Raw genomic sequence first — 24,881 nt, forward strand, 5'->3', positions numbered from 1 at the left:
AAACAGCACATTGAAAACGTGGAAAATAAACTGAAATGTAGTTTTTATTTTAATACATTTTTTCAATGTCAATTAGGAAGGATTTTGTCCAAGAGACATTTTTATCTGTGTTGGACTAGGTTCACATTATTTACATGCGAGCCTCCGCCATTACCCTTAAGCTACTGGAAGTGGTGTATCACGGAGTGCTTAGGTTCATAACTAATGCAAGGCCACTCACCCATCACTGTAAACTACAGTATATGACACGGTGAAGTGGCCCTCCCTTCCTACCAGAAGGCTTGAGCAATAGTTGTGTATGAGGCTTGGGCTCCTCCATTAATATCTTTGCTCCTCGCTAACAACAACATCACAATGCTACAGCCTCCACTCTCAGTCAGTGCTCTCATTCACAGTTCCTAGGGCAAAGACGGAAATGGGGAAACAATCCTCCTACAATGCTTTTCTGGAGGAGAGGGTGTTACTGTCTGAGTTGAAATCTCTGATAGAAGAAAATGGTATTGACCATTGTAATTGTTTTTTATGTATTGTATTGTGTGTTTGTGTCATGTGTACATGCTGACGACCTCCTGCTGACCTCTTGTCAGGTCCTCCTCAAAAAATAGGTTTCTAACCTCAATGGTATTTTACTGGTTAAATAAACGTAAAACATTTTTTATAATAATAAACTCTGAGGTGGAGAGAAGAGTTTGAGGTATTTAACCTGTTGAGGATGGGGGCGCTGTTGAGACTATTTATGCTAATCGTGTAATTTTTGAAACGGCTTCCCACAAAATCCTTGATCGTACAATATGCATATTATTATTATTATTGGATAGAAAACAGTCTATAGTTTCTATAGGAGTTGAAATTTTGTCTCTAAGTGGAACAGAGCCCATTCTACAGCAATTTCCCTGACATGGAGTCAGATTTCAGAAATTTTGGCCACTGTTCTGGAGTCAGTTAAAAGGGCACTGTTATTGCTATGACTATACGGACACTGCTTACGTCTTCCCCTGGATGCCTTTACGTGATGACGATTTGAATGGGGTCGATTGCGCGTTCACAGGCCCTATAAATAAAAAAACCCTGTAGGTAGGAGCTCCTTTGCAGCTGCGTAATGCGCGTGGAGGACATCGACCTGCTATTTTTCCAAGCGTTAGTTTAGCCTGTTATATTTTTCCGGTCATGTTTTTACTCGTTATAGGAGTTAAAAACATCATAAGGTAGTTAATTTAAAGCGTTTTATAGCAATTTATATCCGTTTAGTGCGATTTTGGGACATTTATTTCTTTAACGCTGTGAATAGCTGGGCACGCTTCCAGTTCATCCCGAACGCAGTTGGCATTTCCACATGGCAAGAGGACAGCTTTCCACCAAAAGACGATTACTCCCAAGAAAGGATCCTTTGCCCAAGATACTGATGGAAGAACAGCTCAAAGTAGGACATTTTTATTATGATAAATCGTGTTTCTGTCGAAAAATTTTAGTGGCTTAGGACGCCATGTTTTTTGACGTAGCTTCGCTTGGCGCAAACTGTATTGAAAAGTAAGGATAAATTAAAAAATGTAATTCCGCAATTGTATTAAGAATTAAATTGTCTATCAATCCCTGTCCACCCTATATTTTTTAGTCACGTTTATGAGTATTTATGTATAAGAGTAGATCACTGTCTAAGTGGCGCAAGGACATTTTCTGACCAGCTGAGCTACATTTCACATTGTCTAACCATGATTTTGGTGGCTAAATATAAACATTTTCGATCAAACTCTATATGGATTGTGTAATATGATGTTACAGGAGTGTCATCTGAAGAACTCTGAGAAGGTTAGTGAAAAAATTAATATATTTTGGCGATGTTGACTTTTATCGCTCACTTTGGCTAGAATCAATGCTGGGCTGCTATGTGCTATGTGCTATGCTAATATAACGATTTATTGTGTTTTCGCTGTAAGACACTTAGAAAATCTGAAATATTGTCTGTATTCACAGGATCTGTGTCTTTCGATTCGTGTATGCTGTGTATTTTTACGAAATGTTTGATGATTAGTAAGTAGGTAAACACGTTGCTCTAAGTAGTTTTTCTATTCCATTTGTGACGGTGGGTGCAATTGTAACCTATGCCATCTACCTGAAATATGCACTTTTTTCTAACAAAACCTATCCCATACCATAAATATGTTATCAGACTGTCATCTAATGAGTTTTTTTCTTGGTTAGGGGCTATAAATATCTTAGTTTAGCCGAATTGGTGATAGCTACTGGTGTTGGTGGACAAATAAAAGATGGTGGATTATGCTAATGTGTTTTTAGGTAATAGATGTACATCTTTACATATTGTGTCTTCCCTGTAAAACATTTTAAAAATCGGACATGTTGACTGGATTCACAAGATCTGTGTCTTTCATTAGCTGTATTGGACTTTAATGTGTGAAAGTTAAATATTTAAAAAAAATATTTTTTTTGAATTTCGCGGCACTGGTTTTTCAGTGGGGGTGGGGGGGAGTGCCGCTAGCGGCACACTCATCCTAGACAGGTTAAGGAGTGGAGATGAGTTCTCATACCAAAGTTATTAAGATGTGAAAACTACCTGAAAGAACAATGTTCCCTGACATTGGTTGAATCATATTGTTTTGGGAATACTTCAGAAAGTATTGACACCCCTTAACTTTTTCCACATGTTACAGCCTGAATTTAAAATGGATTACAGTGAGATGTTGTGTCACTGATTTACACACAATACCCCATAATGTCAAAGTGGAATCATTTTTGAAATGTTCACAAATGAATAATAATATGCTGGGGCTTTTTGTATGGGTTGCATACATTGTCTATTCTCACCTGTACTCCCAGGATACCAAAGATGATGAAGAAAGCGCAGCAGATGACCACGATGTTCCCTATAGGCTTCAGAGACGACATCAGAGTCTCCACTACCAGCTTCAGACCTGGCGCCCTGCTGATCACACTGGAGAACACAGAGAGACACAGAGGCACAATGTTAAACGTAGAAGATTGATGAAGAGTGCAGGAGAGAGAGTTGTTTAGGTCTGTTACAGAGCAGCCAGGCCAGATGGAGACGCCTGTGGCTCTCCCACCCCCTCTTCCCTTTCCCTTCTCCTTCCTTCCTCTTCCCCTTTCCCTTCTTCACCCTTCGTCTCCTCGCCCTCTGTCCTTTTTTTCTGTCACAGGGAATCAGTGACAGTCAATTACCCTCACCCCTCCAGTACCTCTTCCCCTCTTCTCACCTCTCTCTCTGCACCGTCTCTCCCCCTAATCAGTATGTATCTTTACTACCTGTCTGTCTATCTTTCTGTCTGTCTTTCAACCTCTCTGTCTTTCTACTTGTCTGTCACTCTCAACCACCTGACTGTCTATCTGTGAGGCGGCATGCTAAGCTCAGCTTTGTCTTCAGTCCAGTGGTCTCATATTCAGGGAGAAGGTGAAAGGAAATCAATAGTTCATTAAGAGAATAACTAAGAGAAGATATACGGAGGATATGGAGATAACACTGAGACTAAGACCAGGTCAATAACACTTATCAGTACACAGATATGGAGAAACACACTCGGACAAACATAAGCATACACGGACAAACGCACACATTCACGGACCTACCCACTCCCCCACACCACACCACACCACAAGTGTAACACATTTGGGATGACCATAAATGTAATTCTATCATCTGCTCTCTCTCTCTCAATTCAATTTAATTCAATTCAAGTGCTTTATTGGCACGGGAAACATATGTTAACATTGCCAAAGCAAGTGAAGTAGATAATAAACGAAAGTGAAATAAACAATAAAACTGTACAGTAAACATGACACTCACAGAAGTTCAAAAATAATAAAGACATTTCAAATTGTTGTAACGATGTGCACATAGTTAAAGTACAAAAGGGAAAATGAATAAACATAAATATGGGTTGTATTTACAGTGGTGTTTGTTCTTCACTGGTTGCCCTTTTCTTGTGTCAACAGGTCACAAATATTGCTGCTGTGATGGCACTCTGTGGTATTTTACCCAGTAGATATGGGAGTTTATCAAAATTGGGTTTGTTTTCAAATTCTTTGTAGATCTGTGTAATCTGAGGGAAATATGTGTCTCTAATATGGTCATACATTTGGCAGGAGGTTAGGAAGTGCAGCTCTGTTTCCACCTCATTTTGTGGGCAGTGTGCATAGCCTGTCTTCTCTTTAGAGCCAGGTCTGCCTACGGCGGCCTTTCTCAATAGCAAGGATATGCTCACTGAGTCTGTACGTAGTCAAAGTTTTCCTTAGGTTTGGGTCAGTCACAGTGGTCAGGAATTCTGCAACTGTGTACTCTCTCTTTAGGGCCAAATAGCATTCTAGTTTGCAGATTTAATTTTGTTAATTCTTTCCAATGTGTCAAGTAATTCTCTTTTTCTTTTCTCATGATTTGGTTGGGTATAATTGTGTTGCTGTCCTGGGGCTCTGTGAGATCTGTTTGTGTTTGTGAACAGAGTCCCAGGACCTGCTTGCTTAGGGGACTCTTCGCCAGGTTCATCTCTCTGTAGGTGATCGCTATGTTATGGAAGGTTTGGGAATTGCTTCGTTTTGGTGGTTGTAGAATTTAACGGCTCTTTTCTGGATTTTGAGAATTAGCGCGTATCGGCTCTGCAAGCATTATTTGGTGGTTTACGTTGTACACTGAGGATATATTTGCAGAATTCTGCATGCAGTCTCAATTGGTGTTTACCCATTTTTGTAAATTCTTGGTTGGTGAGCGGACCCCAGACCTTACTACCATAAAGGACAATGTGTTCTATTCTATTCAAGTATTTTTTGGTATGACAAATTTTATGTTCCCTTTGATGCCTTAGGAGGCCCTTCTTGCCTTGTCTCTCAGATTGTTCAAAGCTTTGATGAAGTTACCTGTGGCGCTGATGTTTAGCCTGAGGTATGTGTAGTTTTTTGTGTGCTCTAGGGCAACAGTGTGTAGATGGAATTTGTATTTGTGGTCCTGGCAACTGGACCTTTTTTGGAACACCATTATTTTTGTCTTACTGAAATTTACTGTCAGAGCCCAGGTCTGACCTACTGGGAATATTTACTAGGATTAAATGTCAGGAGTTGTGAAAAACTGAGTTTAAATGTATTTGGCTAAGGTGTATGTAAACTTCCGACTTCAACTGTATCTCACGGTAGTTATTGGGGTCAAATTTGTCTCCACCTTTGTGGATTGGGGTGATCAGTCCTTGGTTCCAAATATTGGGGAAGATGCCAGAGCTAAGGATAATGTTAAAGAGTTTAAATATAGCCAATTGGAATTTGTGGTCTGTATATTTTATGATTTTATAGAGGATACCATCAACACCACAGGCCTTTTTGGGTTGGCGGGTTTGTATTTTGTCCTGTAGTTCATTCAATGTAATTAGAGAATCCATTGGTTTATGGCAGTCTTTAATAGTTGATTCTAAGATTTGTATTTGATCATGTATATGTTTTTGCTGTTTGTTCTTTTTCTCCTGCTCTTTCTCCTGTTGATTTTGTCTCACCACAGTCCATAGTGCAGATATGTCTCTCTCCACCTCCAGCTCTCCGGGTCTGGTTGAGGGTGTGTTGTTGAGCTGGACCATTTTTTGTGCTGACTGGAGTGTGTTCACCTGCTGTTCCAGCGCCACATGCCTTACCTCCAGCTGGGTGAATGTATCCTTCATTTCCATGAGGGAGTAGTACTCTGTGCTGGGAGGTTGACTTTCCACTTGGGGTTGCTCATCTGTGGGGTTGTATAATGAAGAGGTCTGGTCTGACACACTCGAGGTGGGGGTATATTTCTCAAGAGAGAGCTTATCCTGCTGAGCTATCTCTTTGATTATGTGAAAGTCCAGCTGAAACTGCTTGGGCTTGCCCTGTACCATTACTGTTCCAGACTTGTACAGGTTGACATTGGCTGACTCATAGTCCTTGTTGTCTAGTATCCTGAGTTTCCACCCTTCGCTAACCCCCCCACACACACAACACTGCACCATGCCAGGGGAGGGTCTGTGTGGAAGATTAAGTTGCTTATGTTCCAATTTTTATAATTGTCAGCAAAAAGTGTTTCTTAATTGTCCTGTATTGTAATTTCCTCTGAACTGCCAGAGGGGGCTTCAAAGGCCTCTGCATTTGGGTGGGGTAGGCTGTGAAACTATCCTGCCATTGTTGGGCTCAAGGGCCTTGACTCCTCTCACTTCACTCCTCAGTATTAATTGAAGTTGCAGTCAGATTTTTTTTACCTTTATTTAACTAGGCAAGTCAGTTAAGAACAAATTCTTATTTTCAATGACGGCCTAGGAACAGTGGGTTAACTGCCTGTTCAGGGGCAGAACGACAGATTTGTACCTTGTCAGCTCGGGGATTTGAACTTGCAACCTTTCAGTTACTAGTCCAACGCTCTAACCACTAGGCTACGCTGCCGCCCCATATGTTCTGTCCTAGGAAGGTTGGATGGTGTTTTCGGGTTTCTGTTGCTTGTCTGCCAGAGCATTTGCTGTATAGCTTGGAAATAATCATCTTTGGTAGTTGTAATCCTTCCAGGTCCTTATGTCCAAAATCAGGTTGTAGGTTTAGAGTTTTGATTTGGAGTCAGGCTTATGTTGTGGAGGGTAGTATCCTGTATATGTCCTTGCCAAAAAAATCCAAGTGTAAAATCTACCTTTTATATATTTGACCACTTTTTGTAAAAAAAAATCCCTCCCTCCCTCCCTCCCCATGCCCCGACCATACACTCAGTGTATACCAGAGAGAGAGATAGAGGGAGGAAACATGAGAAGACGAGGGAGAAATGGCAAGAAATTCAGCGAGTCCACAGAGGATAGAAACTTGTCATCTTTGTTTGTACAGTTAAGTAGGGTCTCGTCTCTCCTACCGTTCCCATGTCCTTGCTTATGTATCTAGCACAGCAAATCATGAATGTTTCTTACCTCATTGTTTTCTAAGTCTGCATATGAAAGCAGTGATTTCTGCTCATGACATTCAAGATGCATCATCTTTGGAACAAAAACAATGTTAGTTTATAGTCAAGATGCTTGTCTTGCCAAGTCTTGTATGACAAGTCAATACACACTGATGATTATAGCAAGGACTCTTTCAATAATGTCTATTCATACATGGAAAATGTCTATTCATTCATGGTTTCCCTCCCTCCGTCCTTTCCTCGCTCGGAAGAAAGATAACAAGTAAAGTAATAAGCGAGACGCTCGTTCCCGAGAAGAGAACGACTCTGATTAAACGACTCTGAGCAAGGGATGGAGGATGAAGGGGGAAGGAGAGATGGACAGAAGGAGGGAGGGATGGATAGAGGGAGGTACTTTAGAGATGGAGGGAGAGATGGGCCCTACCCTACCCTACCCCTGCATTACTTCTCCTCTCTCTCCCCTCTTCTTCTCTTTCTGTCTCCCCCTTTTTCTCCACATTTGATACACACCTTTCAATTTTACTCTTGTATTATATTCACTGTGAATTTACCAGCACTCATCTATAAAAAAAGGTTTTTCTTACTGTGTATGTGTCATTTCCACCCTCTTAGTATGAATACAATAATTGTGAGACACTCTTCTGGATGAAAGCATTAGCTAAGCGACTGGGATGTAAAATGTAAATGTTTGGAGGCTGTTTTAATTAACACGGGAGTTAACGAAGCGCCCAGTCACGGGGCGAGGGGTACGAGGATACAACCCCCCAGATAATTACATCACCTACTGGGAGAGACGGATGAGCCAAAACACACAGCTGACAGGGGTCAACCAAGGGAAGACAGAGAAGATACATCAATAAACAATGTGGCTAACACTCCTGACCCCCGCCGCCCTGGCTTTTTGGAACAGTCTATCTTCCCCCTGGTTGCAGCTAGTTGTGAGAGAGTTATGTTGAAATAAGATGACTTAAGGAGACATAAAGGGGATGTAAGGTGTCTTAAAGGGGACATTTAGGGGCTAACAACAGGATTCCCCGTGGTGAAGCCTGAATTGAGGTCACAGTGTTGATGGATGATTACAGTAGTGTGTATGTGCCATGTTAAACAAAGACACACACACACACACACACACACACACACACACACACACACACACACACACACACACACACACACACACACACACACACACACACACACACACACCTGGAGACTCCTCTCTGCTCCTGTATAATGGCATTAATATCCCTAATGAGGAAAACCAACACACACACCTGCAGACAGAGACATAAACACACACACATGCGCACACACATGCACTGGTATCTGGGACAATGTGAGTAGTTGGAGTAGAGTGTAGGATCGTTTTTTTCTTCTCTTCTTGTCTTTTCTTTCTTACCTACTTCAGGATATTCAGTATGCAGAGTGTTAGAACAGAACAGTCACTGAGGATGGATGAACGGATGAAATGAAGAGAAGAACAATATTAGTAAAACGGAACAGGGACTCTTTCTCACTGGCCGTAATGTCACCTCCGTCAGAGATGTATATCAAGTCTTCTTCTAAGTGTGTGTGTGTGTGTGTGTGTGTGTGTGTGTGTGTGTGTGTGTGTGTGTGTGTGTGTGTGTGTGTGTGTGTGCGCGCGCGCGAACCTTACACACGCCAATGCTTGAGGGGAAAACACAGACCGATGACTCATGTTTAATTCACACAGTCTTCTCCTCTCTTCCCCTGAAACCAAACTAAAGACTCTGAACTGACAAACTGAAAATCACAAGTACAATTCCAATGCTCTAGTGTGTTGCTGTTCTCCCTTTTGTTTGTTTGATAGTTTGAATGTGAAAAGAAATTGATCTGCATACTTTTTAGCTATTAATGCTTTAGAGTTTCGTCAAGCATTGATTTTCTCCATTATTTTAATTTAGTCCTATGAGAAGCCCTCATTTTCAGAGAACTCCTTGAAGCATAACTTCAATTCTCTGTCAAATTAACTGAACTTTCTCTGAGACAGCCTTCAGTACATCTATAGCTTTAGATACAATATATCACAGAAACCCAGACCAGCATACTATTATTATGGACATTTAATGCACTCCTCTCCTCAACTGTCCTCCCCTCCCCTCTTCTCCTCTCTTCTCGTCCGAGCGTTGCGGTTAAATAGCTAATTAACACACTTAGAAAAAAGGGTTCCAAAAGGGTTCTTCGACTTTTCCCATAGGAGAGCCCTTTTTGGTTCCAGGTAGAACCCTTTTGGTTTCCATGTAGAACACTCTGTGGAAAGGGTTTTACATGGAACCTAAAAGGGTTCTACCTGGAACCAAAAAGGGCTCTTCAAAGGGTTATCCTATAGGGACAGCCTAAAGAACACTTTTAGGGTCTAAGATATCACCTTTTTTTCTAAGAGTGTACTCTCAAAAGAGATATTATTATTGTATTATTCCTGATCGGAGCGATCAGCTGTAGCGTCAGCGGAGAAGAGAGAACACCAGCTTAACGTTTCTCTCGGTTTCTTTATCCATCTCCCCTTCTCTCGCTCTACCTCGCATGTCGCTTACGTTCTAACCTATTTCTCTCTCACGCACTATTCCCGCCAGCTCCAAGTCAGGATCTTACTAAAGTGTTAAAACTGACAAAAAACTTGAATAAATACATTAACTACATATTCCTTTATGTGTAGTTTGTGGGAAACATAGTGCCCTCAAAGCTCATCACTAAGCTAAGGACCCTCGGACTAAACACCTCCCTCTGCAACTGGATCCTGGACTTCCTGACGGCCGCCCCCAGGTGGTGAGGGTAGGTAACAACACATCCGCCATGCTGATCCTTAACACGGGTGCCTTTTAAGGGTGCGTGCTCAGTCCCCTCCTGTACTCCCTGTTCAGCCACGACTGCGTGGCCAAGCACGACTCCGACACCATCATTAAGTTTGTGATGACACAACAGTGGTAGGCCTGATCACCGACAACGATGAGACAGGCTATAGGGAGGAGGTCAGAGACCTGGAGGTGTGGTGCCAGGAGAACAACCTCTCCCTCAACGTGAGCAAGGCAAAAGAGTTGATCGTGGACTACAGGAAAAGAGGGCCGAATAGCTCCCCATTGACATACACCGGGCTGTATTGGAGCGGGTTGAGAGTTTCAAGTTCCTTGGTGTCATGGTTTAAACACACCAAGACAGCGGTGAAGAGGACACAACAACAGGAGACTGGAAATATTTGTCATGGGTTCCCAGATCCTCAAAACGTTCTGCAGCTGCACCATCGAGAGCATGCTGACCGGATGCATCACCGCCTGGTATGGCAACTACTCGACATCCGACCATAAGGTGTTACAGAGGGTAGTGTGCGGACGGCTCAGTACATCACTGGGGCCAAGCTTTCTGCCATCCAGGACCTATGTACTAGGCGGTGTCAGAGGAAGGCCCAAATATTTGTCAAAGACTTCAGTCACCCAAGTCATAGACTGTTCTCTCTGCTACTGCATGGCAAGCGGTACTGGAGTGCCAAGTCTAGGTCCAAAAGGCTCCTTAACAGCTTCTACCTCCAAGCCATAAGACTGCTGAACAAGTGATCAAATGGCCATCCGGTGTCACGTTGGCATAAATGGTCGGGAGACAGGCGCAGGAATGCGTAATATGTTTTTTTATTTCTTTACCCCAAAGTACAGCGTGACATGTAAAGGCACAGGGACGAAGACCAAACAAACACGTATACAACACACAGGGTTGAGACCCAAACGAAAGAGCGAGGAGTACCTCAAATAAATATCACAAGCGCACAATGACTTTCACATGGGACGAGACCTGTAATCAATTGCACAATCCACAATGGCACAAAAGCCAAAACACACAGCACAGGTACTCACATGACCAACGGACATAGTAACAATAATGGACAGCCCAATGGTGAAACAAAGGGCACATTTATACAAATACAATCAGTGGGAATGGGGACCAGGTGTGCACAATGACACAGTTCTATTGTGTGTAGATTGATGAGGAACATTTTATATTTAATCCATTTTAGAATAAGGATATAATGTAACAAAATATGAAAAAATGAAGGGGTCGGAATACTTTCCCAATGTTTGGACATAAACCCACATCAACTAAACAAACCATATTATAGAACATGACTGTTGGTCTGATGGGTTCACACTGCTGAGATCACACACACAAGTATGAACTCGAAGATAAAAGCAATTCTAGTATGGAGGCAGGGATAGTAGATTCCATTTCCAAGCGGTCAGTGGTCATAATTGAGAGGGGTCAGGTAGGAGATTGAAGTGGGTATCCTCAGAGTTTTGTGGGTAAATTGGGTAGGAAAAATGAATATTTGATTTTTGTGCTCTTCCTGAGATGTTGATAAATATTTTAGTGCAGGCAAAGCCTCTAGAGCTTCACGAGAGGAGAGCCATGAGGTAAGGGAAACACACACACACACACACACGGATTATTTGTGAAAGAATTACCCTGATTAACTCTTTAGTCACATCCCAGTTTAAGTATTTGCTTATGGCCTTGCCACACTTTTTAAATGATATGAGCAAACAATATTACATTTTGTTTTGAACGGTAAGCCAGACAAAATTAAACGGGCCTATTTATATAATGAATATTTTAACGATGTATGCTGAGAGTCGGGAAGCAAGTTCAGTGAGTGAATACATTTAATAAATAAATGAACAAAACAAGAAACACAAACAGCGCACCGACATGAAACAGAAACAGAAACAATGACAACTGGGGAAGAAACAAATGGGAGTGACATATAAAGGGCAGGTAATCAAGGAGGGGATGGAGTCCAGGTGAGTTCATTATGCGCAAATACGCGTAACGCTGATGACAGGTTTGCGCCCTAACGAGCAGCCTGGTGACTTAGGCCAGAGAGGGAGCACACGTGACAGATCCCCCTCCCTGACGCGCGGCTCCAGCTGCAGGACGCCGACCAAGATGACGATCCCGGGGATCAGGAGCGGACCGGTCACCTCTGCTAAGGAGCGGGAGCCTGTTGATCAAGCTGAGGCGCAGGAGCATGATGACCTAGAGCGCCGGAGAGAGAGCATACGTGACAGTACCCCCTCCCTGGCGCGTTTGGCTCCAGCCGCAGGACGCCAACCACAGAGACGATCCCAGGGATCCAGAGCGGACCGGTCGCATCTGCTGAGGCTCAGAAACCTTGACGAACCGGCTGAGAGGTAAGAGCCTGATGAGCTGGCTCAGACCTCCCCGCTTGCCACGGCTGAGGCACGGGTAACTGTTCATGCAGCTTAGGCATTGGAGCCTATCCAACCTAGTGAGGCATGGGAGCCTACAAACTGGCTGAGGCCTCCAGGTAGCTCAGTTCCAACACCCAGACCCGACATCACCCCCAACACAAAAATAAATACATTTTTTTTAAAACACTCCCTGTGTTCGTATGTCTCGGCATACTGCCTTACGTTAGTGTCGTGTTCTTGGTTTTGTTGTTATATTCAAACGTTTCACCTGCACCTGCTTCCGACTCACCGCCCATAATTACAAATATGAATTTGGAGGGCAGAAATGATTAAATATTAAGCATTAGACATCTCACTAAAGGTTTCAATCATACAAAAGTTATACTTAAATCAGAACTGGTTCTCTTAAATCAAATCAAATTTTATTGGTCACATACACATGTTCAGCAGATGTTATTGCGGGTGTAGAGAAATGCTGCACTATCTCCAACAGTGCAGCAATATCTAACAAGGAATATCTAACAATTTCACAACAATACACACAAATCTAAAGTAAAGGAAAGGAATTAAGAAAATATGCAGTTGAAGTCGGAAGATTACATACACTTAGGTTGGAGTCATTAAAACTCGTTTTTCAACCACTCCACAAATCTCTTCTTCACAAACAATAATTTTGGCAAGTCTGTTAAGACATCTACTTTGTGCATGACTGTAATTCCCTGTGTCACAATTCCAGTGGGTCAGAAATGTACATACACTAAGTTGAATGTGCCTTTAAACAGCTTGGAAAATTCCAGAAAATGATGTCATGGCTTTAGAACCTTCTGATAGGCTAATTGACATCATTTGAGTCAATTGGAAGTGTACCTGTGGATGTATTTCAAGGTCTACTTTCAAATTCAGTGCCTCTTTGCTTGACATCATGGGGAAATCAAAAGAAATCAGTCAAGACCTCAGAAAAAAAAATATGACCTCCACAAGTCTGGTTCATCCTTGGGAGCAATTTCCAAATGCCTGCAGGTACCACGTTCATCTGTACAAATAATAGTATGCAAGTATAAACACCATGGGACACGCAGCCGTCATACCGCTCAGGAAGGAGACGAGTTCTGTCGCTCAGCAAGGAAGAAGCCACTGCTCCAAAACCGCCATAAAAAAGCCAACTACGGTTTTTAACTGCACATGGGGACAAATATCATACTTTTTGGAGAAATGTCCTCTGGTCTGATGAAACAAATATAAAACTGCTTGGCCATAATGACCATCGTTATGTTTGGGGGAAAAAGGGGGAGGCTTGCAAGCCGAAGAACACCATCCCAACCATGAAGCACGGGGGTGGCAGCATCATGTTGTGGGGTGTTTTGCTACAAGAGGGACTTGGTGTACTACACAAAATAGATGGCATCATGGGGGGGGGGGGTAGAATGATGTGGATATATTGAAGCAACATCTCAAGACATCAGTCAGGAAGTTAAAGCTTGGTCACAAATGGGTCTTCCAAATGGACAATGACCCCAAGCATACTTCCAAAGTTGTGGCAAAATGGCTTAAGGACAACAATATCAAGGTTTTGGAGTGGCCATCACAAAGCCCTGACCTCAATCCTGTAGAAAATTTGTGGACAGAACTGAAAAAGCATGTGTGAGCAAGGAGGCCTACAAACGTGACTCAGTTACACCAGCTCTGTCAGGAGGAATGGGCCAAAATTCACCCACTTATTCTGGGAAGCTTATGGAAGGCTACCCGAAACGTTTGACCCAAGTTAAACAATTTAAAGGCAATGCTGCCAAATACTAATTGAGAGTATGTGAACTTCTGACCCACTGGGAATGTGATGAAAGAAATAAAAGCTGAAATAAATCATTCTCTCTACCATTATTCTGACATTTCACATTCTTAAAATAAAGTGGGGATCCTAACTGACCTAAGATAGGGAATTTCTACCAGGATTAAATGTCAGGAATTGTGAAAAACTGAGTTTAAATGTATTTGGCTAAGGTGTATGTAAACGTTTGACTGTTTGTAGTCACTGTTTGTAGTGGGTACTTCATCTCCTATACACTTCCTGATAAACTCAGTCACCGTATCAGTGTATTCGTCTCATGCTACCCAGAACATACCCCAGTCCGCGTGATCAAAAGCGTGGATTCCGATTGGTCAGACCAGCGTTGAATAGTCCTTAGCACGGGTACTTCCTGTTTGAGTTTCTGCCGATAGGAAGGGAGGAGCAAAATGGAGTCATGATAAGATTTTCTGAAGGGAGAGCGGGGGAGGGCCTTGTAGGCATCCCGGAAGTTGGAGTTGCAGTTATCGAGTGTTTCAGCAGCGCGAGTTCCACAGTCAATATGTTGATTGAACTTCGGTAACGTTTTCCTCAAATTTGCTTTGTTAAAATCCCCAGATACATTAAATACGGCCTCAGGATATGTGGTTTCCAGTTTGCATAAAGTCAAGTGAAGTTCTATCAGGGCTGTCTTGGTATCGGCTTGAGGGGGACTATACAGTATCGGCTTGAGGGGGGCTGTGACTATAACTGAAGATAATTCTCTCGGGAGGTAATACAGTTGGCATTTGATTGTGAGGTATTCTAGGTCGTGTGAACAAAAGGACTTGAGTTCCTGTATGTTAGCATAATCACACCATGAGTAGTTAATCATCAAACATTCACCCCCACCCTTCTTTCCGGAGAGATATTAATTCCTGTCTGCGCGATGAACTGGCTGTACGGATTCAGACAGTATATCCCGAGAGATCCATGTTTCCGTGAAACAGACTATGTTACAGTCCCTGATGTCTCTCTGGAAGGAATTCCTCGCCCTGAGCTCGTCAACTTTATTATCCATGGATTGAACATTAACGAGTAACATACTCAGAATCGGTGGGTGGTGTGCGCACCTGGGTGGGCATCTGACCACGGTGGTGGCTCAGGCTCCGGGCGAGGTCCCCACCCCACCATAGTCAATCCCAGCTTCCATCTCCCCCTATGAATGTCCACCCTCATCTTACCCCCACAAAATCCTCTTGGTAACATCAACAACAGGGGCAGCACCGGGACAGAGGGATAGATCAAGACAGAGGGATAGCTCAAGACAGAGGGATAGATCAGGATATAGAGGTAGCTCAGGATAGAGAGGGAGATCAGGATAGAGGGGCAACTCCGGACTGAAAGGCAGCTCCGGACAGAGAGACAGCTCTGGACTGAGGGGCAGTTCTGGGTAAATAGCCGCTCCGGGCTAAGGGACAGCTCATGACTGGCTAACGTCTCTGGACGCTCATGGCTGGCTGACGGCTCTCGACGCTCATGGCTCACTGACGGCTCTGGCAGATCCTGTCTGGTTGGCGGCTCTGGCAGATCCTGTCTGGTTGGCGGCTCTGGCAGATCCTGTCTGGTTGGCGGCTCTGGCAGATCCTGTCTGGTTGGCGGCTCTGGCAGATCCTGTCTGGTTGGCGGCTCTGGCAGATCCTGTCTGGTTGGCGGCTCTGGCAGATCCTGTCTGGTTGGCGGCTCTGGCAGATCCTGTCTGGTTGGCGGCTCTGGCAGATCCTGACTGATAACTGGCTCTAGCGGCTCCTGACTGACTATCGGCTCTGACGGCTCGGGACAGACGGGCGGCTCTAATGGCTCAGGACAGACGGATGGCTCAGACGGCGCTGGGGAGACGGATGGCTCAGACGGCGCTGGGGAGACGGATGGCTCAGACGGCGCTGGGGAGACGGATGGCTCAGATGGCGCTGGGGAGACGGATGGCTCAGATGGCGCTGCGGAGACGGATGGCTCAGACTGTCTGGCGGAAGGCTCTGGCTGCTCCTGTCTGGCGGAAGGCTCTGTAGGCTCATGGCAGACGGGCAGCTTTGTAGGCTCATGGCAGACAGGCAGTTCATGCGCCGTTGGGCAGACGGCAGACTCTGGCCGGCTGGGACGCACTGTAGGCTTGGTGCGTGGTGCCGGAACTGGAGGCACCTGACTGAGGACACGCACTTCAAGCCTAGTGCGGGGAGCAGGAACAGGACACACTGACCTCTCGAAGCGCACTATATTCCTGGTGCGTGGTACCGGACTGAGGGCACGCACCTCAGGACGAGTGCGGAGAGAAACAGTGTGCACAGGACTTAGGAGACGCACATGTGGCTTAGTGCGCGGTGCCGGAACTGGAGGCACTGGACTGGAGACACGCACCATAGGGAGAGTGCGTGGAGGAGGCACAGGGCTCTGAAAACGCACTGGAAGCCTGGTGCGTGGTGTAGGCACTGGTGGTACTGGGCTGGGGCGGGGAGGTAGTGCCGGAAATACCGGACCGTGAAGGCGTACTGGCTCCCTTGAGCACCGAGCCTGCCCAACCTTACCTGGTTGAATGCTCCCCGTCGCCCGACCAGTGCGGGGAGGTGGAATAACCCGCACCGGGCTATGTAGGCGAACCGGGGACACCATGCGTAAGGCTGGTGCCATGTAAGCCGGCCCGAGGAGACGCACTGGAGACCAGACGCGTTGAGCCGGCCTCATGACACCTGGCTCAATGTCCAATCTAGCCCTACCAGTGCGGGGAGGTGGAATAACCCGCACTGGGCTATGCACTCGTACAGGAGACACCGTGCGCTCTACTGCGTAACACGGCGCCTGCCCGTACTCCCGCTCTCCACGGTAAGCCTGGGAAGTGGGCGCAGGTCTCCTACCTGCCCTTGGCCCACTACCCCTCAGCCCCCCCCCCAAGAAATTTTTGGGGTCTCCTCTCGGACTTCCAGCCACGTCTCCTTGCTGCCTCCTCATACCAACGCTCTTGGGCTCTCGCTGCCTCCATCTCCTCACGAGCGCGGCGATATTCTCCCGACTGTGCCCATGGACCTCTCCCGTCCAATATTTCCTCCCAAGTCCATGATTCCTGTGTATAATCCTGCTTGAACTCACGCCGCTTGGTTCTGGATTGGTGGGTGATTCTGTAACGGTTTTCCTCTTCCTCTTCATCAGAAGAGGAGGAGCAGGGATCGAACCAAAATGCAGCTGAGTTTGTAAACATGATTTATTAAAGAAAAAAACACGAAAACACGAACTTGACTAATAAACTAACAAAACAAATAAACGGTGTAGACAGATCTGAACGACGGACTCACATAACACACGAGAACGCACGAACAGGGAAAAAAAGCCTACACATAAAAAAACACTGAACAAACAAACCGAAACCAGTCCCGTGTGGCGTAAAGACATACACAAACACAGGAGACAATCACCCACAACGAACACTGTGAAAACACCTACCTAAATATGACTCTTAATTAGATGAACGCCAAACACCTGCCTCTAATTAAGAGCCATACCAGGCAACCCATAAACCAACATAGAAACAGAAAACATAGAATGCCCACCCAACCTCACGTCCTGACCAACTAACACATATAACAAACTAACAGAAATAGGTCAGGAACGTGACAGCCGGCAGTGTTTTGGATCAGCCTCTGGAATCAGTTCAATTGCCCTGGGGGGTACGAACAAAGGATCAGATTTGGGAAAGTTGAATTCCTGGTCGTAATACTGGCAAGTTACCGCCGCTCTGATATCCAAAAGTTCTTCCCGGATGTATGTATTAACACAACATTTTTCGGGGGCTAATAATGTAAGACACAACACATTAAAAAAAATACTGCAAAGTTGCCTGGGAGCTAGAAGCACGGCCGCCCTATCTGTCGGCGCCATTTTCTTAATTTCATCTCTAGCAGATTAGTAAGAATTTCTCACCCCATGTTCAAGAATTGCCCTTTTCCCTTTATTGAGATTACAACCTCTCACTTTCGGTTATGTTAAAATTAAATAATCTCCATATCGTTATTTTTAAAACAAGCCATAGAAAGTTGGTTGCAATTTCAGTTAAATCCACCAGAAAATGCCGATCAAATATTACAACAAATATTATGGTTAAACTCAAATATACTAATTGATACAAAAAAAAAACGTATTAGAAGGCCAGCATCCCGGAGTCGCCTCTTCACTGTTGACGTTGAGACTGGTGTTTTGCGGGTACTATTTAATGAAGCTGCCAGTTGAGGACTTGTGAAGCATCTGTTTCTCAAACTAGACACTCTAATGTACTTGTCCTCTTGCTCAGTAGTGCACCGGGGCCTCCCACTCCTTTTCTATTCTGGTTAGAACCAGTTTGTGCTGTTCTGTGAAGGGAGTAGTACACAGCGTTGTATGAGATCTTTAGTTTCTTGGCAATTTCTCGCATGGAATAGCCTTAATTTCTCAGAACAAGAATAGACTGGCGAGTTTCAGAAGAAAGTTATTTGTTTCTGGTCATTTTGAGCATGTAATCGAACCCACAAATGCTGATGCTCCAGATACTCAACTAGTCTAAAGGCCAGTTTTATTGCTTCTTTAATCAGAACGACAGTTTTCAGCTGTGCTAACATAATTGCAAAAGGGTTTTCTAATGATAAATTTGCCTTTTAAAAAGATGAACTTGGATTAGCTAACACAGCGTGCCATTGGAACACAGGAGTGATGGTTGCTGATAATGGACCTCTGTACGCCTATGTAGATTTCCATAAAAAAATGTGCTGTTTCCAGCTACAATAGCCATTTACAACATTAACAATGTCTACACTGTATTTCTGATCAATTTGATGTTATTTGAATGGACAAAAAATGTGCTTTTCTTTCAAAAACAACGAAATTTCTAAGTGACCCCAAACTTTTGAAAGGTAGTGTACTGTACACTATGTATGGCCTTGTGTCAATTGCGAATGGTAGCCTAAGTCAGTGGTGCTCAATTCTCTCATCAGCGACTACCAGCTGTTCCAGAACTAGCACACCTGATTCAATTTGTTAATTAAAACAATAATAATGCCTATGGAATTTTAACAATATAATATGGCTAACCAGAATAAAAAACCCTGTATGTTTCTTCAAAACGATCTACAAGGAACCTTTGAGACTGAGACATTTTCATTATAGAACCATTCTCCATAAAGGTTCTATGTAGAACCATTAAAAGGGTAGAACCTCTTTTTATGGTTCTTTATAGAACCCTAAAACTCAACTCTGGATCTCGAAGCCAGTTCCACTGCATTTTTTCCGTTGTTCCCTTCTAATCATGGACTGATTTAGACCTGGGACACCAGGCGCTACTGTAGCAATTAATTATCAGGTAGAGCAGAAAACACACAGGTACCGGACCTCGTAGGGTAAGAGTTGAATACCCCTGTTATAAAACCTTAGGCAAGGGTTCTTTATAGCACCATAAAGGTTCCATTTAAAGCATGGTTCTTTATAGAAACTTCAAAAAATGGTTATATAAAGCACCAAAAAGGTATCCGCTATGGTTCCAAGTCAAATAACCCATATTTGGTTCTATATATAACCATTTGTTTTAGTGAGAAAATGTATGGGAAAAAAATCTCATCCACAACAGCAATATTTTCAATTAACTCTGTAACTCTTCTAGCAATTCAATTTTTTCACCACTGCCACAACAAAGATCTATTGACATAATAAAATAAATAAAATTGTGTAAAAAATATAAAGGAGCCTCCCGGGTGGTGCAGTGGTCTAGGGCACTGCATCGCAGCGATAGCTGTGCCACCAGAGATTCTGGGTTCGTGCCCAGGCTCTGTCGCAGCCGGCCGCGACCGGGAGGTCCGTGGGGCGACGCACAATTGGCCTAGCGTCGTCCGGGTTAGGGAGGGTTTGGCCGGTAGGGATATCCTTGTCCCATCGTGCACCAGCGACTTTTGTGGCGGGCCGGGCGCAGTGCGCGCTAACCAATGTTGCCAGGTGCACGGTGTTTCCCCCGACACATTGGTGCGGCTGGCTTCCGGGTTGGATGCGCGCTGTGTTAAGAAGCAGTGCGGCTTGGTTTGGTTGTGTTTCGGAGGACGAGCCCGTACGGGAGTTGTAGCGATGAGACAAGATAGTAATTATTAACAATTGGATACCACGAAATTGGGGAGAAAAAGGGGGTAAAATTAAAAAAAATATATATAAGGGATATTTCAGGCAAAACCCTCATATTAAACACAAATGGTATTCACTAAATTGATGGGTTATAGTTTTTTTATTTTATTTTTTATTTAACCGTTATTTTACCAGGTAAGTTGACTGAGAACACGTTCTCATTTGCAGCAACGACCTGGGGAATAGTTACAGGGGAGAGGAGGGGGATGAATGAGCCAATTGTAAACTGGGGATTATTAGGTGACCAGGATGGTTTGAGGGCCAGATTGGGAATTTAGCCAGGACACCGGGGTTAACACCCCTACTCTTACGATAAGTGCCATGGGATCTTTAATGACCTCAGAGAGTCAGGACACCCGTTTAATGTCCCATCCAAAAGATGGCACCCTACACAGGGCAGTGTCCCCAATCACTGCCCTGGGGCATTGGGATATATTTTTTTAGACCAGAGGAAAGAGTGCCTCCTACTGGCCCTGCAACACCACTTCAAGCAGCATCTGGTCTCCCATCCAGGGACTGACCAGGACCAACCCTGCTTAGCTTCAGAAGCAAGCCAGCAGTGGTATGCAGGGTGGTATGCTGCTGGCATATAGTATAATCTTTTACAGCTCTGTCATTTACTAAAAATGTATGTCAAAATCATCTTATTTTATGATTTTTTACATAGATTTTTTATATTTAACCGGTAACCCTAGTGGGAAGCAGCTGCAGGATGATTTTGCTCCTAAAAACGGACGTTACACACGACTGAGATGCATTTCAAAATATTGCATAAGATATGTAGCTCTTGAAATATGGATATTGTACATGTCAATATTGCGATTTCAATGTGAATTTGATTCATTGTGCAGGCCTAAGAGATACAGCATGTCAAGTTAGTACAGCATACTGTATATGGGGAAAGTCTCACACTCTGTTGGCTGGTAGATATACTGTACTGTTTTGGGAACAGGTCTTTTTGTGGTATTGTGAGAAGGTGCATATGTGTTTGTGTGTGTGAGTATATGTGCGTGTGTATTTGTGTGGGTCCACTGTTTGTGTAACTCACCGTAGTGGCCTGAGCGTTCGTAGCAAGCGCAGCACTCTGAGCATGCCCAGTATCTTGGGGCTGCTGTTCGATACCAACGAGACCAGGATATCTATGGCTGAGATCATCACTAAAATCCCATCTAGAATGTTCCAGCTGCTCCTCAGGTAGGTCTTATCACCAAGTAACCAGCCCAGTGCAGCCACCTGAGAATATACACAGACACTGGGTTAACGACATACATGCTACAAAATTACATTCACAAAGAAAGACAGTAACGCACACGCGTATACACAAACACACATAGTCAAAGCAGTCAGAGAGGCACCTCTAGAGTTGTGCAAAGTAAATTAGGCCAAGTCAAGTGAGATACAAACTTTTGTCGTTGAAGACTTTTCTTCTCTCCGTATTTCAATCTACAAAAATGACTGAGACACAACAAGAACCCATAGAAACTTCACAAACTGCATCTCAACTAGGCATGGCTTCATTTGCATATGCTGTGTCTCGTCAGAGCGTTAAGGCATGAATCTATATATAACCAGGCAGTATCAAAGAGAATGATCAAACCCCTGATGAACAAAGACGTGTCGAGGTTACAAAGCCTTTGGTTCCTATGCCCCTGTCAGTTTCCCCCAGACATCTGACTTCCTGTGTGTGACGTTAATTAACCTCCCCCGAGCCCCATTATTCCTGGGCATGATTTCCATTTTGTGTCCGTCTGCCCTCAATGTGTGTGTGTGTGTGTGTGAGCCCTGGTATTGCGTTGGGCACCAGAATAGAAATGGAGGTCTTAGTGAGTGACACCTGTGAACTTTCTCTAGCCCTCACCCCTCCTCACCGCTCCCTACCCCTGCCACAAGCCTCTATACGTAGACATGACCCTCCATTCAAAGCCAGGATATTTGAATATCGGCTAGACAATCCTTTCCTTAGTATTAGTAACAGGTGTCTCGCTCTCTTTGTGTGTGTGTGTGTGTGTGCAAGCATTCCCTCCCATTCGTGTGAGTGTGTGTTTGAGGCTTACCGAGGTATCACACTGAAAGCCTGTTTTCTTAAAGGCTTTGTCTGTCTTAATGACAGTGAAACAGCAGAGCTGAAGATCAATCATTTGGAGGTGGTCCGTGCCTTAATGTATTTCTGTCATCTTAGCTATCTAAGGTATTTCAGGTACTTTAGGTACTTTGTTAGGCTCTATTTTCTCATCTAGGATCTATTTTCTCATCTCACTCTAAATGGTGACCGTTAATGAAACACACAACGGTACATCCGTTCCCCTCCCCCTCATCTCTCTCTATTTCTTCAAATAAGCTTAGGGGCAGAATGAACACAGAAACCACTGATGGATATGAGGCTTTATAAGAAGTCCTCATAGGAGTAGGATACATTTTCCCACGAGACACTAATCTATGGTCAGTTGAGCATTTTTTTACTCTTACTGAAAAGGTTCGGACTCAGGTAAGATAGGCTGATCTTAGATTTGTGCCTACGGGCAACTACCTAACATGTCCTGATATCAGCCAGAGGGCGAAGAGATTTAACCTGGCTCTGTGGATTAGACCAGATCTGTGGAGGCCTTAACCACAGCCCCGAGGCACAGTGATCAGTGTGTCTTCCTGGGTAGGAGAGTGTGGGTTTACCCGCTGGTAGGATCTGTCTCCCTGGTCCCCTCTTACCTTGACTGTCATCTCAGCCACGAAGATCGCTGTGAAGATGTAGTTGGATAATGTGAGGAAGATACGCTCCTGCAGAGAGAGAGAGAAAGAGACAGAGAGAGAGAGAGACAAAGACAGAGAAAGACAGAGAAAGACAGCGAGAGAGATAGAAGACAGGAAGAGAAGAGAGGAAGATTTAGCATTTTTCAGCATGTTTGTACAAAAATATCGATTTAGGGTTGTATAAACTTGGATTTATTTTACAATGACATATACAGGATACTACCTTCCACAACATAACCTTCACTCCAAATCAAAACGACGACATTAATAACATACAGCTGGCGGGTTATACACTCTATCGGCAGGATAAAACAGCAGCCCCTGGCAAGACACCGGGCGGCGGCATATGTATATTTGCAAACAACAGCTGGTGCACGATATCTAAGGAAGTCTCAAGGTTTTGCTCGCCTGAAGTAGAGTATCTCATGATAAGCTGTAGACCACACTATCTACCTAGAGAGTTTTCATCGCTATTTTTCATAGCTTTCTACATACCACCACAGACCAATGCTGACACTAAAACCGCACACAACGAGCTGTATACTGCCATAAGGAAACAGGAAAACGATCATCCAGAGGCGGCGCTCCTAGTGGCCGGGGACTTTAATGCAGGGAAACGTAAATCAGTTTTACCTAACTTATATCAGCATGTTAAATGTGCAACCAGAGGGAAAAAACTCAAGACCATTTTAACTCCACGTATAAAGCTCTCCCTCACCCTCCATTTGGAAAATCTGACCATAATTCTATCTACCTGAAACATGGTGAAGCCCCAAAATTGCCTACCCTGGAAGCCTGTGTTTCAGACACAAGGAAGTGGATGGCGGAAAATGTTTTACTTTTAAACTCGGCGAAACAAGACATGCTAGTTCTAGATCAAAAGAAACAAACACATCTGCTGTTTGATCTGACAATTAATATTGATGATTGTACAGTCGTCTAAAATCAAACTGTGAAGGTCCTCGACGTTACTCTGGACCCTGGTCTCCCTTTTGACGAACATATCAAGAACATTTCAAGGGCAGCATTGGAAAAAGCAGATAATTTTGTCCAAAAATGATGCAGAAAAGCTAATCCAATGCTCTACTCTTCGGCTACCTGGATAAAGCACTAAATAAACTTCAGTTAGTGCTAAATACGGCTGCTAGAATCTTGACTAGAACCAACATTTTTTATCATATTAGTCAAGTGCTAGCCTCTCTACACTGGCTTCCTGTTAAGGCTAGGTCTGATTTCAAGATTTTACTGCTAACCTACAAAGCATTACATGGACTTGCTCCTACCTACAGTATCTCTACGATTTTGTCCTGCCGTGCATACCTACACGTACGCTACGGTCACAAGGCTCAGACCTTATAGTCCCTAGAATTTCTAAGCAAACATCTGGAGGCAGGGCTTTCTCCTACAGAGCTCTGCCTATCCATGTGAGAGAAGCAGACTTGGTCTCAACCTTTAAGTCTTTACTGAAGACTCATCTCTTCAGTAGGTCCTATGATTGAGTGCAGTCTGGCCCAGGGGTGCGAAGGTGAACAGCAAGGCACTGGAATGACGAACCGCCCTAACTGTCTCTGTCTGGCCGGCTCCCTTCTCTCCACTGGGATTCTCTGCCTCTGACCCTATTATGGGGGCTTACTAGTGCTCTTCCATGCCGTCCCTAGGAGGGGTGCGTCATGTCGTGCAAGGCTTTTTTCCCCGCTATACTGACGTGATCTCCCTGTCTGGTCTTGCGTGAGCTATACTCAGCCTTGTCTCAGGGTAGTAAGTTGGTGGTCTGTTGATATTCCTCTAGTGGTGTGAGGGCTGTGCTTTGGCAAAGTGTGTGGGGTTATATCCTGCCTGGATGGCCCTGTTCGGGGGTATCATCAGACAGGGCCACAGTGTCCCCCGACCCCCCCCTTTCTCAGCCTTCAGTATCTATGCTGCAAATAGTCTATATCCCGGGGGGCTAGGATCAGTCTGTTACATCTGGTGTAATTATCCTTTCTTATCTGTTGTCCTCTGTGAATTTAAGTATGCTCCCTCTAATTCTTTCTCTCTCTCTCTCCCTCTCCTCCCAGAGGACCTGAGCCCTAGA

General features: G+C 44.3%; 1 protein-coding gene across 12 annotated transcripts in view; it reads right to left on the reverse strand.

Annotated features, from left to right (window-relative positions):
- cacna1g (calcium channel, voltage-dependent, T type, alpha 1G subunit) overlaps positions 1 to 24,881 on the reverse strand; it is a 298,872-nt gene that overhangs the window by 42,224 nt on the left and 231,767 nt on the right. For all 12 annotated transcript variants that reach the window (XM_055890508.1, XM_055890502.1, XM_055890498.1 and 9 more), the window contains 3 exons: positions 22,766 to 22,834; positions 21,111 to 21,295; positions 2,821 to 2,947 (listed from right to left, as the gene is read on the reverse strand). In XM_055890508.1, the coding sequence (XP_055746483.1) occupies positions 2,821 to 2,947; positions 21,111 to 21,295; positions 22,766 to 22,834 (381 nt within the window). The remainder of the gene's footprint in view (positions 1 to 2,820; positions 2,948 to 21,110; positions 21,296 to 22,765; positions 22,835 to 24,881) is intronic.

The sequence above is a fragment of the Salvelinus fontinalis genome, chromosome 30 (assembly GCF_029448725.1).
Source record: "Salvelinus fontinalis isolate EN_2023a chromosome 30, ASM2944872v1, whole genome shotgun sequence".
In the NCBI taxonomy this organism is placed as follows: Eukaryota; Metazoa; Chordata; class Actinopteri; order Salmoniformes; family Salmonidae; genus Salvelinus; species Salvelinus fontinalis.